We start from the raw sequence: 14,585 nt of genomic DNA on the forward strand, positions 1-14,585 counted from the left end.
TGTAACTGCTGTAATCAGTAATTGATTACATTCCTAGATGAGTAATTTACAGTAGCTAATTATTTTAGTTGAGAAGCATCAGTAACTGTAATAACTTTTGATAAGTAATCAGCACTGCCATTGAGATTGTTTAGGTACACCTCTCTTGTTCAGACTAGTGGGGCTTGGATGATAAGGTAGGTGAAATTTAGTCATACCTGTTAATTTCCTTTCCTTAAGTCCAGCCACACTGCCTGAGACCCACCCTGGAAGGACTGTGGCTTGAGATTCTCTACGCTCTCTACTTTTCTCTCAGTAGTTGTTCATAGTTCTGTGTGTAGGTTAATTGATTGTCTTACTCTTGCTGCGATAGCAAATGGGGCTTGAGGGTGGCTCACAGGACCTTATGCTGCTTTGGCAGTGGCATAATGGAGAGGAATAGCCTATATTCTGGTGGTGATACTGGCAAATTCGGTTCTACCTTAGGGACACAACCAATTTGTTCAGACTGGCATGGCTGGGCTCAAGGAAAGGGAATTAACAGATATGATTAACTTTCACCTTATTGTTCAGTAACCATGGTTCAACCTGTAATAGAAAAAGATGCATAGCATGGAATGGGTGTGGATGCGTTTTGCAGTTAATATTCATTAGCTTACTGTGCATTCTATTACCACAGCAGGTAACACAGTTCACTTACTGCCACTAATGTAGGTGGTGGTAAATGCATCTACATTAGTTGCAGTACATGCTGTAAATGTTTTCTGAGTAGGTAATTGTAAGGAGAGATGATGGACATGCCCAATAGTTACTGCACAGGCCTTTCAGTTTCTGCAAATTAACTTTTGCAAATGTAGTGTAGAAAGGAATAATGAGCATTATCATTCTAAATGTACCTGGCTTGAGACTAGAATATTAGGTTTATGCTTATGAAAACAATTTTTTCTCCTCCTAGCCACTTCACCTGACACCAGTGTTTCAGTCTTCTGCTGGCAAGTGAATACATATGGACAAGGAAAACCTTCTACTTATTTGGGTGTCTTTGATATAAATCGTTGGTATCATGCTCAAATGCCAGATTCATTAAGGTAAGGGAATGCATTATAGTTTGTTTTATTTATTGTTGTTACTGTTCGTTCAGAAGTAAAAGCAGTGTACCCATTCACACATACTCTGCTGTTTATTTTTTATTCAGACCAGGTGAATTTCTCCATAATTGCCCCTATTTTGCTTTATGGTCTTTGGATACAGTAGTGAGCATGACTTCACCACACTACATTTTGGATATCCTGGTACATGAACGAAGTTTAAGTCGTGGGGTTCCTCCATCATATCCACCTCCTGAGCAGTTCTTTAATCCAAGCACATATAATTTTGGTATGCATTTGTATTATGTCCTATTATTTAAATTTATATCAAAATTGAAATATTCTGTGATGTATTTTTGGGGTCAGTGTATTTGTAGAATTATTGCAGATAAATTAAATGTCAGGGCAGTATAAACAGTTCAGTTTTTTCAGACTCTTAAAGTGCATTTATTTACCAAACCAATCGGGTTGTCTGATGCATATAGTTTTTTTAAATCGCTTAGTACAGGGTCTTAGGTGCATAAAGTTTATTCAAAAGCAAATTCTATAGATTTGACAATTGCAGAAAAGTATGACCACAAATGACATTTCATTTTCGAAAGATTGTGCAAGTGTTGAGGCTATTTAGGTTAGCTGACAAGCACATTGTTTTTGTACTGATGCAGTTACAAAGCTTTTATGAGATTCTGTGCATAATTTTCCTTTTCAGATGCCACATGTTTGTTGAATTCAGGAATTGTTCACATAACTTGCACGGGGTTTCAGAAGGAGGTACGATAATATTTATATTAAAAGCTTTGTTATGTAAGCTACATTAGTGATTGCATTTTGCAACTAGCATTGCATTTCACATTAAGGGCTAGATTCTATATATGGCGCCTGAAAAATCCACGCGGGAAAAAAATGCATAAATTTTACAGAATAGGCTGAAATTTCTGCGCTGTATATAGAATATGCTGAGTACCTCTACACTTGACCAAATTTGGTTGGGTCCATTTAGACCATGTTTTACTTGGTGTAAATCTGATGCCTATATTAGGTGCAGAGCGGGTGTATTCTATAATAATGTGCATAGATTTTAGAAACGCCTATAACATGCCCCCGTTTCAACTATGTGACTTGGAATTTATGTGCATCACATTGCAGAATACACTTAGCGAGTTGTGTGCATAAACTGTAATTAATGCCAGTTAGTGCTAATTGCTTAACATTCAATTAACAGCACTGATTATCTAGTTAACCAATTAAGTTACACACATTGTTATAGAATACGCTTTGATTTCCACACAGAAATTAGGGTGCAGTATATAGAATTTGGGGTAAATGCCCTTTGTAGGGATCCAGCTTGACAATGAAGTAGGTATGATAAAGTGAAATCACTTTACAGCAATCCCTCGTTATACGGGAAATCGGCATGTTAATAATTATGCTTTTGAATTGGTATTTGATATATGGAAAAGTGTGGACTTGTTTCAACAAACTTTAACCCCTCTGCCTCTATACCACTTAGCTTCCTGCATGCCACTATCTGTTCTGCATAGACTAAAGCCTTGCTACAGTCCAGAGCAGTTCTAGCCAGTGCCCTAAAGGGAAAGAAGAGTGTTTTTAGATATTCAGAAGTATTTCAAGCAGAAGATATGCTTCAGGAAAGGATATAAGAACATAAGACAAACTATGACCACAATCCATAAAAACCATAGAGGAGAAAATAAATTCTTTGCTTTGTCCTTCACTAAGGATTATGCAAGGGAGCTACCCATGCCAGAAATGGTATTTAAAGGTAATGATATGGAGGTACAGAAACAAATCTTGGTGAACTTGAAAGATGTAATAGGACAAATCAGCAACTAAAGAGCTGCAAATACCTGGACTGTATGTTATACACACCAGAGAACTGAAAAAAATCAAAAACAGGTTACATATACTGATCTGTAATCTTATCACTAACATCATTCACGGTACCTGAGAATTGGAAAGTAGCCAGCCAGTATTTTAAAAAGGGTACTGGGGTGAGCCTGATGTCAGTGCTGGCAAAAATGTTACACTTATATGAAGAACAGAATTACTAAACACTCAGAAAAACATGGCTTAATAGGATACCAGTCTGCTACATTTTTTTAAAGATGCGAACAAACATGGATACGGTGAGTCAGTTGGTATTTTATATCTAGATTTTCAGAAAGCTTTTGACAGAGTCCTTCATGAGAGACTCCTGAGGAAATTTAAAAAGCAGTGTGATAGCAGACAATATCCTGCTGTGGATTGGGAACTGGTTAAAGGATAGAAAAGAGTAACTTAAATGCACAGTTTTCTCAATGGAGGAAGGTGAATAGCGGAGTAGCACAGAAATCTGTACTGGGGCCAGTGCTTAACATATTTATAAATTGGAACAGTGAGTGAGGTGATCAAATTTACAAATGGCACATTATTATTTCAAGTTGTTAAATTGCATGTGACCAGTGAGAAACTGTGGAAGGATCTTGGGAGGTAGGAAGTCTGGTCATTGAAATGGCAGATGACATTTAGTGTGGACAGGTGCAAAGTGATGTACTTTTTGGAATAATAATTCAAATTTATTGCTACACGATGCTAAGTTCCACATTAGGAATGACCACTCGGAGAAAAAAAAGATCTAGGTGTCATCATCATGGATAATATTTTGGAATCTTTTGCTCGGTGTATGGTGGCAGCTAAAAAAGCAAACAATGCTAGGAACTGCTAAGAAAGGAATAGATTATAAAAGAAATAACCATACTGTATCTGTATTGCTCCATGATGTAGCTTCACCATGAGTATTGTGTGTAATCCTGTCACTTCATCTCTAAAAAGATGATAATGGAATTAGAGAAGTTGCAAAGAAGGGTGACTAAAATAAGGGCAGGGAATGACTCATGAGGAAAGGCTAAAGGGGTTAGGACTCTAGCATGGGGAAAAGACAGCTGAGGGGAAATAAGATAGATGTCTACAAAATCATGAGGAATGGATAAATGTAAATTGATTGTTTACTCTTTCAGAATGTACAAAGATTAGGGGACACTCCATGATGTTACATAGCAATCCTTTTTTAAAAACAGAGATTTTTCTCACTCAATACATATTTAAACTTTGGAACTCGTTGACAAAGGATGTGGTAAAAGCAGTTAATGTAGTTGTATTTTAAAAAAGGTTTGGACAAATTCCTGGAGGTACAGTCTATAAACCATCATTAAGGTAGACCCAGGGAAAGCCACTGCTTATCCCTAGGGGTAAAGTAGCATGGAATCTTGCTACTTTTTTGGATTTTGTCAGGTACTTATGACCTGGAGTAGCTACTATTAGAAAAAGCATATGAGGCCAATTGGATCGCCAATTGGATCTTTACCCTGACCCAGTTTGGCAATTCTTTTGTTCTAGCTTCCTATCTCTATTGGCAGTCATTCTAAATCACAAGAACCTGGCAAATCCCAAAAAGTGGATATATTTCTTTTAGCTCATTCCCAAGGATAAGTGATGGTTTTCTCAAGTCTACCTGGCTAATAATTTTTAATGGACTTTTTCTCTAAGTATTTGTGCAAAGCTTTTTTGAACTTTGGAGCAAGTTCTCCAAGTGGGCTAGTTTTGCACATGCTGTGACAGGAATGAACCTTACTGCTAAGCCAGCTTATGTGGTGTATGATATCAGTCTCTCAGATTTACTGGTAGCGCTCACCATAGAACTTGTATTGTGACAGAGTTAGGATGTTCTAAGCTTGCCTTGCTACAAAATTTATTATATTATACATGTGAATCACAATAATTGTCAGATTTATTTCAGCTAGTTGTTTGTTTATTTTGTAGACTTTGCAGTTTTTGAAAAAATCTGGTCCTTCTTTAAGTGAAACCATTCCTGATGGCTATAACAGGTGTCTTGTTGCTGGCCTGCTCTCCCCAAGGCTTGCTGATGTCCAGCCATCTATTTTAAGCCAGGTAAGGCCATATTGAATTGCATGGACACCGTCTAGAAGATCCATACACCCTTATGATACTTTTTATTTAAGCGGTCACTTAAAACATACTATAATGTAATTCTTGATATTTTGCTTTTCTTGCATTGACAGAGAAGTACAAATTTTACAGGCAGGTATTCCTGTGTAGATTATACTTAGTGAAGTCAGACTTTGTATATGTTTGAACATGGTTTTTCATCCCAGTCCTTGGGACACACAGTCAGTCTGGTTTTCAGGATGCCTACAATAAATATACATGAGATAGATTTTCATATTATGGAGGCAGTGTATGTAAATTTATATTATGCATATTTATTGTGGATATCTTGAAAATGAGACTGGTTTGGTGTGTCCCAAGAAGTAGGTTGAGAAACCCTGTGCCAGAAGAAATGCTTACATACTGTTACATTGTTCTGGAGAACTGTCATGCCCTGGGAAAGACTGCTGTCCCCTGAATGTAATGTATTGAAAGATGAGGATCTTAAGTGATACAAGATTAAAGCAAAAAGTATCATAAGCACTATTTTAGAAATCTGAGGCCAATTAGTAAACAGTGAGGAAAGAGCAATTTGATCTTTCTCAGCAAGGGTGGAAGTTCTTTGAAGTCCATGCTTGCTACTAGTGTCCCAAGTGATTCATGTTTAAAGTACTAGCATCCACAGCTGACAAGGAACATCCATACTGTCTTGCAGGGAAGTAAGTCCATTCTGGCCGATTTGTGGGAAGATTGGGGGGGGGGGGGGGGGGCATGTTTTCTTTGATTTCTCTGCAAAGAGCTTACTGCCTTTTGCCTCTGAAATATTGGTGATCCTGAAGGAGTGATCCAGTGGTCCAGTATACATTATAATGGGACAAACTTTCTAGATTAAAGATAAGTACTTACTTTTGAGTATATGTGGGTGGACTTCCTTCTCGCGTTGTAGGGCAGTGTAGTTCTGTAGGCTACTAAAGTCAGCTTGCATCCATTGGACTTTGAGAGTTGTTGTTGGGGTTACTCCTGCAAAAAAAAAAAAAGGGGGGGGGGGTGGTGGTTTTCATGCCTTATAAAAGTGTGGGTCAAGAACCATGAAGATGCTGCAGCAGACCAGGTGTGGATCAGAAACTCAGAAATTATTTTGGAAGATGAGCAACCAGGAACAGCAGTGTAAATCAGACACAGGTCAAGAACAGGAACAGCAGAATAATCTAGGCACGGAACAGGAACTAGGCAAACAACAAATCTACTAGGCAATCCTGTATTTTGGGAGAAGAGAGTAGGGTAAGAGATCAGAACAGCTGAGAATACTGTTAGGTCCACAGCACTCACCAGGACTCACAGCAATGATGAGTTACTGAAGTACCACCAAGAGTGGGATATGCTTCCCAACCACATCTGAATACAGATGAAGCTGGCTGCTTTCTCTGGGTGCTGCCCAAGCCAGACTTAAGTCCTCAAGCTAAGGCAAACAACCTCTCCAAGATGTCTGAAGTGGTGGATCACTTGATCAGTCCAGTCAGCCTTGAAGGAGTGTTTAGTCACCACATCAGAGTCCCTAAGTAGGCTGCATGGCAAAAGAAGCCTCATCTCCTGGTGCCATCCATGAGTGTGCACATTCTAGAGAGCCTCATTGTGCAAGTGTGCCTGTTTCTGCCTACCACTGTCACATGGGACCCCCTCAGTCATCCGTTTTCCATGGAGCTGAATGGATGGGTTTTACATCACACTCACCTTTACATGACATTTTCAGTGATTGGGATTGGTTTTTCACTATGTAAGTTCTGTAGCAGTCATGAAGTCTTTTTTTCCCCCATTAGATGTGCCTAGGTAGGTTTTTACTGGTATCTTTCAAGTTTTTTTTATTTTTGTCATTAGCCTGGTGTAGGCCATTTTTAGACCTCAGGCTCCCCATCTGGATATTTTTCATCATTAAGTGGTTTGATTTTTGCTGTGATTATTTTTCTGGACAACATCTCTAAGATGACCCTCAGTGACTATATCCATAATGGATGCAATTGGTGCTTGAAGTACCTGGAACCCAACCATGAACCTCTCATTGTATTTTGTTTTCCTAGATTTCAGAGGGATTTGTGGCAGAGAAAAGGAGAAGGAAAAGCTTTTAGGTGCTGAGACTGGTCCATTGACTGGTTTCAGTGGGGCCTGGAGCTGCATAGGGGTTCTATGGATGCATTGACATTGAGGGCATTGGTATTGACTAGCATCCAATTCCTGCCTGAAGAAAGAGGATTCATCCTGATTTTCATCAGTGCCAAGCTAGCACAGTATCCTAAACATCGCTCGTCAGAGCATGGCACAGAATGCATTGAGGCACCAAGATAGCTGGTGTTCACCAAGTGTCCTCAGTGTGAGGACTACTAATTTTCCTTGGCATTGGAGCATTTACAACTAGACGGGCTGAAGATAGGACCCGAAGTGGTGAACTGGATTAGGAACTGGTTGACGGGCAGACGCCAGAGGGTGATGGTAAATGGATTCGCTCGGAGGAGGGAAAGGTGAGTAGTGGAGTGCCTCAGGGATCGGTGCTGGGGCCGATTCTATTAATATATTTGTGAGTGACATTGCTGAAGGGTTAGAAGGTAAAGTTTGCCTTTTTGCGGATGACACCAAGATTTGCAACCGAGTGGACACCCCGGAGGGAGTGGAAAGCATGAAAAAAGATCTGCGTAAGCTAGAAGAATGGTCAAACGTTTGGCAATTAAAGTTCAATGCGAAGAAATGCAAAGTGATGCACTTAGTGAGTAGAAATCCACGGGAGACGTATGTGCTAGGTGGTGAGAGTCTGATAGGTACGGACGGGGAGAGGGATCTTGGGGTGATAGTATCTGAGGACCTGAAGGCGACGAAACAGTGTGACAAGGTGGTGGCCGTAGCTAGAAGGTTGCTAGGCTGTATAGAGAGAGGTGTGACCAGCAGAAGAAAAGAGGTTTTAATGCCCCTGTATAAGTCGTTGGTGAGGCCCCACCTGGAGTATTGTGTTCAGTTTTGGAGGCCATATTTTGCTAAGGATGTAAAAAGAATTGAAGCGGTGCAAAGAAAATCTACGAGAATGGTATGGGATTTGCGTTACAAGATGTATGAGGAGAGACTTGCTGACCTGAACATGTATACCCTGGAGGAAAGGAGAAATGGGTGATATGATACAGACGTTCAAATATTTGAAAGGTATTAATCCGCAAACAAACCTTTTCCGGAGATGGGAAGGCTGTAGAACTAGAGGACATGAAATGAGATTGAACGGGGGCAGACTCAAGAAAAATGTCAGGAAGTATTTTTTCACAGAGAGAGTGGTGGATGCTTGGAATGCCCTCCCGCAGGAGGTGGTGGAGAGGAAAACGGTAATGGAATTCAAACATGCATGGGATAAACATAAAGGAATCCTGCTCAGAAGGAAGGAATCCCCAGAAGCTTAGCCGGTGGTGGGAGGCAGGGCTGGTGGTTGGGAGGTGGGATACTACTACTACTACTACTATTTAGCATTTCTATAGCGCTACAAGGCATACGCAGCGCTGCACAAACATAGAAGAAAGACAGTCCCTGCTCAAAGAGCTTACAATCTGATAGACAAAAAATAAATAAAGTAAGCAAATCAAATCAATTAATGTGAACGGGAAGGAAGAGAGGAGGGTAGGTGGAGGCAAGTGGTTACAAGTGGTTACGAGTCAAAAGCAATGTTAAAGAGGTGGGCTTTCAGTCTAGATTTAAAGGTGGCCAAGGATGGGGCAAGACGTAGGGGCTCAGGAAGTTTATTCCAGGCGTAGGGTGCAGCGAGACAGAAGGCGCAAAGTCTGGAGTTGGCAGTAGTGGAGAAGGGAACAGATAAGAAGTATTTATCCATGGAGCGGAGTGCACGGGAAGGGGTGTAGGGAAGGACGAGTGTGGAGAGATACTGGGGAGCAGCAGAGTGAGTACATTTATAGGTTAGTAGAAGAAGTTTGAACAGGATGCGAAAACGGATAGGGAGCCAGTGAAGGGTCTTGAGGAGAGGGGTAGTATGAGTAAAGCGACCCTGGCTGAAGATGAGATGGGCAGCAGAGTTTTGAACCGACTGGAGAGGGGAGAGGTGACTAAGTGGGAGGCCAGCAAAAAGCAGATTGCAGTAGTCTAAACGAGAGGTGACAAGGGTGTGGATGAGGGTTTTGGTAGAGTGCTCGGAAAGAAAGGGGTGGATTTTACGGATGTTGTAAAGAAAGAAACGACAGGTCTTGGCAATCTGCTGGATATGAGCAGAGAAGGAGAGAGAAGAGTCAAAGATGACCCCAAGGTTTTGAGCTGAGGAGACAGGGAGAATGAGAGAGCCATCAACAGAAATAGAAAACGGGGGGAGCGGGGAGGTGGGTTTGGGGGGGGGAAATGAGAAGCTCGGTTTTGGTCATATTTAATTTCAGGTGGCGTTGAGACATCCAGACAGCAATGTCAGACAAGCACGCTGAAACTTTGGTTTGGATGCAAGGTGAGATATCAGGGGTAGAAAGGTAGATTTGGGAGTCATCAGCATAGAGATGGTAGGAAAAGCCATGGGATGAGATTAATGAACCAAGGGAAGAAGTGTAGATAGAAAAGAGGAGGGGACCAAGAACAGAACCCTGAGGTACGCCGACAGACAGAGGGATAGAAGTAGAAGAGGATCCACCAGAGTGAACACTAAAGGTGCGGAGGGAGAGGTAGGAAGAGAACCAGGAAAGGACAGAGCCCTGGAATCCAAGTGAGGACAGGGTATCGAGAAGTATGCTGTGATCGACAGTGTCAAAAGCAGCGGAAAGATCAAGAAGAATGAGGATGGAATATTGACCTCTGGATTTAGCCAGTAATAGGTCATTGGAGACTTTAGTAAGCGCAATTTCGGTTGAGTGGAGAGGGCGAAAACCAGATTGTAGTGGGTCAAGAATAGCATGTGAGGAGAGAAAATCAAGGCAGCGGCGGTGAACAGCACGCTCAAGTAATTTGGAGAGAAAAGGAAGGAGGGAGATGGGTCAGTAATTAGAGGGACAAGTAGGGTCGAGTGAAGGTTTCTTAAGGAGAGGTGTGACCACAGCATGTTTAAAGGCAGCAGGGACAGTTGCAGTGGAAAGTGAGAGGTTGAGAATGTGACAGATAAAAGGGATAGTGCTGGGCAGACTTATACGGTCTGTGCCAGAGCCGGTGGTGGGAGGCGGGGCGGGTGGTTGGCTTGCGGGGATAGTGCTGGGCAGACTTATACGGTCTGTGCCCTGAAAAAGACAGGTACAAATCAAGGTAAGGTATACACAAAAAGTGGCACATGTGAGTTTATCTAGTTGGGCAGACTGGATGGACTGTGCAGGTCTTTTTCTGCCGTCATCTACTATGTTACTATGTTACAACAGCCTCCACAGATCTGATATCCTGGTTCCAGTACACCCCAAGTAACTTAGATGACGTGGGCCACCCCTACTGTAATGCCCACACCTTTGTCAATGGCATCCTTTGAGGAGCAGCTCTCGCAGAACTTTGAGGACAGGATGGATCACTTTGACTTTCTCAATATTGAGATAAGGAGAGGTCCAGCTGTCCCCAAGACCCATGCATTGCCTACAGGAGACCTTCATCATGGAAGTCTTGAAAATGCTCAGATTCAGTGTTGCCCAGATCTATGTTGATATCCTATGCATTGGGGGAGGAAGCTTCCCTGAGTCATCGAGTCCTCAGTGTCTTGATAACCCCAGCCAAGGCCTGACAGCGTCAGTAGTTTGAGACACACATCAAGTCAGGTATCTCCTATGGAGTATTTGTGTGGGTCTGAGTGCTTCAGGGATTTTAAGGAAGAGCTAAAGGTCTTCTCAGAGGAGGGGGTCCCTGCACTGTGCTTCAGATCCCCCTTTACCTCACTAGAGACATAAGTATCCACTGAGGAGCGCTCATTTATTCATTTTTTGAGGGAGATGGCTCAGAAAATCTCCTTTAAGTTAGTGGCGGTGGAGTTGTCCAGAGCAGAAACAGTGGATATTCTTCAATTTCTCAACCCATCCAAGGAGTTTATGGCAGTGCCTATTCACAGAATCCTGAAGGAGGTGAAGATGATCATGTGGGATACCCTGCCTCTGTGTTTCCTATTAACCAAAAGGCAGATTCTATATAGAATCCAAAAGATGCCCAGTTTGAGAATCGGGAGCTTCCGCACCATTAGAAGAGGATTGCATCCACTCTTAAAAGAGCAGAGAGATTCAAGACTCTGTTCAGTGCCTGCTGGGAGGGAGACTTAGATATTTGGAACTTTTTGGAGAAAATTCTTTCAAAATATGTCTTTCTCACTATTCTACCAGCTCTTCTGGGCTTTGAAGTTGATAGGGATAATTTGCATCTTTTAATCAGTTCTTCCATTAAACAGTCCTGGCTTTATTTCACGGAAAACAATGTTTTGTATTGGTTAATAGATTTCTGAATCAAAGTAGTGGAGGAGTGGTTAGTGTGGTGGACTTTGGTCCTGGGGAACTGGGTTCGATTCCCACTGCAGGCACAGGCAGCTCCTTGTGACTCTGGGCAAGTCAGTTAACCCTCCATTGCCCCAGGTACAAATAAGTACCTGTATATAATATGTAAGCAACAAAAAAAAGGTGCAAACCCTCACGGATCCGTGAGATATAGAACGAAAAAAGTGAGGAGAACAAATTTGCAAACGTCTTTTATGAGAGGAGTATTGCAGGCTTGTTCCTGGTCATTACACAAAAATTTTTTTCCGAGGAGAGGAGACCCAAGTGAGTCCAGTTTCATCATTCTTCTCAGAGCGTACGTACATCATACTTCCTGAGGTTGTAAAAGACCCCTGAGGCAGGCCTTTTGGCCGAAACACGGCCGTGTCGGGTCATCATTCATCATTTTTTTATACGAATAAATACAATTTTTGGTATCCTCATTCGTTCTCACTTTTTTTGTTCTATAATATGTAAGCCGCATTGAACCTGCTGTGAGTGGGAAAGCGCGGGGTACAAATGTAATAAAATAAAAAAATAATAAGAATGATGAGCCTCCTTCAGTTTTTTTTATGATAAAATGAGAGATATGTTGCTTGTTTTTAAATAAAACTTCCCATCCAGCCTCACATGGTTCTTATGGCCCAGGAGAGAGGCAGCCGAGCCAAGCATCTTTGAACAAACATAAATGACTGGAAATTGCAGGGAGGAAAGTACAAAAGCAACAAGAGAAATGTTGCCAGGAGAGTGGTGAATGTTGGAAACAATACACTGGCAGTAGTTGCAAGAATGGTACTGTGCCAGAACTGGTGGTGGGAGGCGGGGCTGGTGGTTGGGAGGCGGGGATAGTGTTGGGCAGACTTATATGGTCTGTGCCCTGAAAAGGACAGGTACAAATCAAGGTAAGGTATACACAAAAAGTAGCACATATGAGTTTATCTTGTTGGGCAGACTGGATGGACCGTGCAGGTCTTTTTCTGCCGTCATCTACTATGTTACAGTATAAATTTGATTGGACAGACATACAGCAGAGTGGAAAAGGCACGTAAGAAGTAATACTAGCTGGGAAAGGTAGGTAAATAAAATGACGTATGAAATTTGTAATGGCAAAGAGAAAATCACAAACTAGCGGTTAGACAGAAGGTGTAACTATATATATTTTTTATTTATTCATCCATTCCACTTGATATATACTGCCCTTATGTTATCAATCTTGATTAAAGCCTAACAGTATTGGTAGGGCTGCATTAAGCTGCCATGGTTAAAGCCATAGTTACACAGGGGTAAGCTACATGGAATCCTAGTAGAAACCCTTAACAGTGGTGAGTCAGCTACATCAGGCTTCCTTGGAGACTGGGATAATCTACAGGTGAGATAATGTTTAAAATCCAAACATCAGTGAGTAGGGGGACACAAGATGTTATTTTTGCACAGTGGCCTAGTTAAATTTTGATAGCTGTATGGATGTTTAAAAAAAAAAAAAACACAGCAACAAAAAACCCCAACTTGGTTAAAAGATGAGATCCCAGGTTGACACTTACATTGTCTGCCTCTTTTTCTGTTGCTCAAATTATCAAGCCCAGTGGATTTCATGATCCAATTCATGAAACCTGCTTAAAAATAAAGGGCCCAATATTCATGAGGGTTTAACTGGACAGGCAAGGCTCCTGCCTGGTTAAACCCTGCTGAGCTGGCGATCTGGCAATATTCAGCAGTATTTAAATGGGTGGCTAACATCAAATGTCCAGGGTTAATTCAGCCAGTGGCTGTCAGCAGCTTAAAAACTTGACCACCACGAGTTGTATGTGTCCCAAAATAATTTTAAATGTGCAGGATGCCAGCTGCTTCAGATTATAAAGAGAGGGATGTTATCTTAAATATTGTGTTGTGACTTTGTATTGTGCTACTGGCTATTACACTGTTAGTATAGTAAATCATCAGTGACCTTATCAGTTTTTTGGTGGTTTCCAAAGCAGAACTTCTTTAAAGTTAATCACATATATTTTTGTATACTGATTAGGAAGAGCAACTGCAGGCTGTCTTATCAGCTGCTGTAGAGACGAGCTCTTTGGGGCTTCTGACTGGATGCATCAAGCAGTGGACTGCTGAAGGTAAACTGCATGTTAGCCTCAAATTTTGATTGTTCAGGTATATTTTACTAGTGTAAAAGGCAGAAAGTGTGTTCTGGGGCTCCAGATGTCTTCTAGAGTCCCTTCCCTGCCTTTAATCTCTCATTCTTGCCATTCATCTGTCTGCGCCTCATTGTGCCTGACTGCAACCCACAAGATCACTACAGCCATTCTGCTTGTACATACTGATTACATATACTCTGTTTACTCCTAAGTTTATGGTTTACTATAAACTATATATATTGATTGCATTCACTGCACTGTTTACTCCTAGTGGATTTCTGCATACAAATTTGCAAAGTTCTGGACATTTATTTGTCCAGAATAGCAGGTTTTGTAACTTTGCTAAATGTGTGTGTCAGAGTTCCAGGGGAGAGTCTGGTGTGCACCAGGAATATGAGTGAGGAGCATCTAGTCTGAAGAGAGTTGGGGGGGGGGGGGGGGGCATCTGATCTGAGTTTGCAGCTAGGATGTTGGGAATGCAATAGAGGGCTCAGAGGAACACTCTCCACCCTTCCCCACCCCAAGTCTTCCTCTTCTTTTTCCTAACTTGCTTTCCTTCTCCTGCACTTCCCCTGTGCCCTCCGTTTCCCCCTGCCAAAAAAAAAAAAAAAAAAACTTAATTCCTAGTGGCAGGACTTTAGCTAGGCAAACACTGATCTTAAAACTAGTAGGGTGGTTGTGCTGCCTCCTGATTCTGTTCTTCAATTAGCATATTCAGCCCAGCTGCAGAAACACTTAAGCACACCATACTGTGGGACCTTGTCTCACAATGTAAACTGCAAAATAACATAGGCTTGACTGTGCTATAGGAGAAGATGATGCACTTAAGCACTTTTTCCACTGTTGGCTGGATGGGGTTTACTGAAGAAGCTGATCGGGAGGGACAAAGTTCAGTGTGTGCCATTCTTGCCTCCTGTTTTTGTGCTCACCACTGCTTTTACCTCCCAAAATTTGCTCCTTGAAGTGACTGCTTCAGGTTGATTATATCCTCTTCTGCA

The 14,585-nt window shown here is 41.7% G+C and overlaps 1 protein-coding gene across 1 annotated transcript in view; it reads left to right on the forward strand.

Annotated features, from left to right (window-relative positions):
• Window positions 1-14,585, forward strand: part of AHCTF1 (AT-hook containing transcription factor 1) — a 553,711-nt gene that overhangs the window by 196,695 nt on the left and 342,431 nt on the right. Inside the window, 5 exon segments of the mRNA XM_030195951.1 lie at window positions 935-1,067; window positions 1,175-1,356; window positions 1,777-1,838; window positions 4,884-5,012; window positions 13,476-13,566. Coding sequence (XP_030051811.1) covers window positions 935-1,067; window positions 1,175-1,356; window positions 1,777-1,838; window positions 4,884-5,012; window positions 13,476-13,566 — 597 coding nt within the window.

The sequence above is a fragment of the Microcaecilia unicolor genome, chromosome 3 (assembly GCF_901765095.1).
Source record: "Microcaecilia unicolor chromosome 3, aMicUni1.1, whole genome shotgun sequence".
Classification (NCBI taxonomy): Eukaryota; Metazoa; Chordata; class Amphibia; order Gymnophiona; family Siphonopidae; genus Microcaecilia; species Microcaecilia unicolor.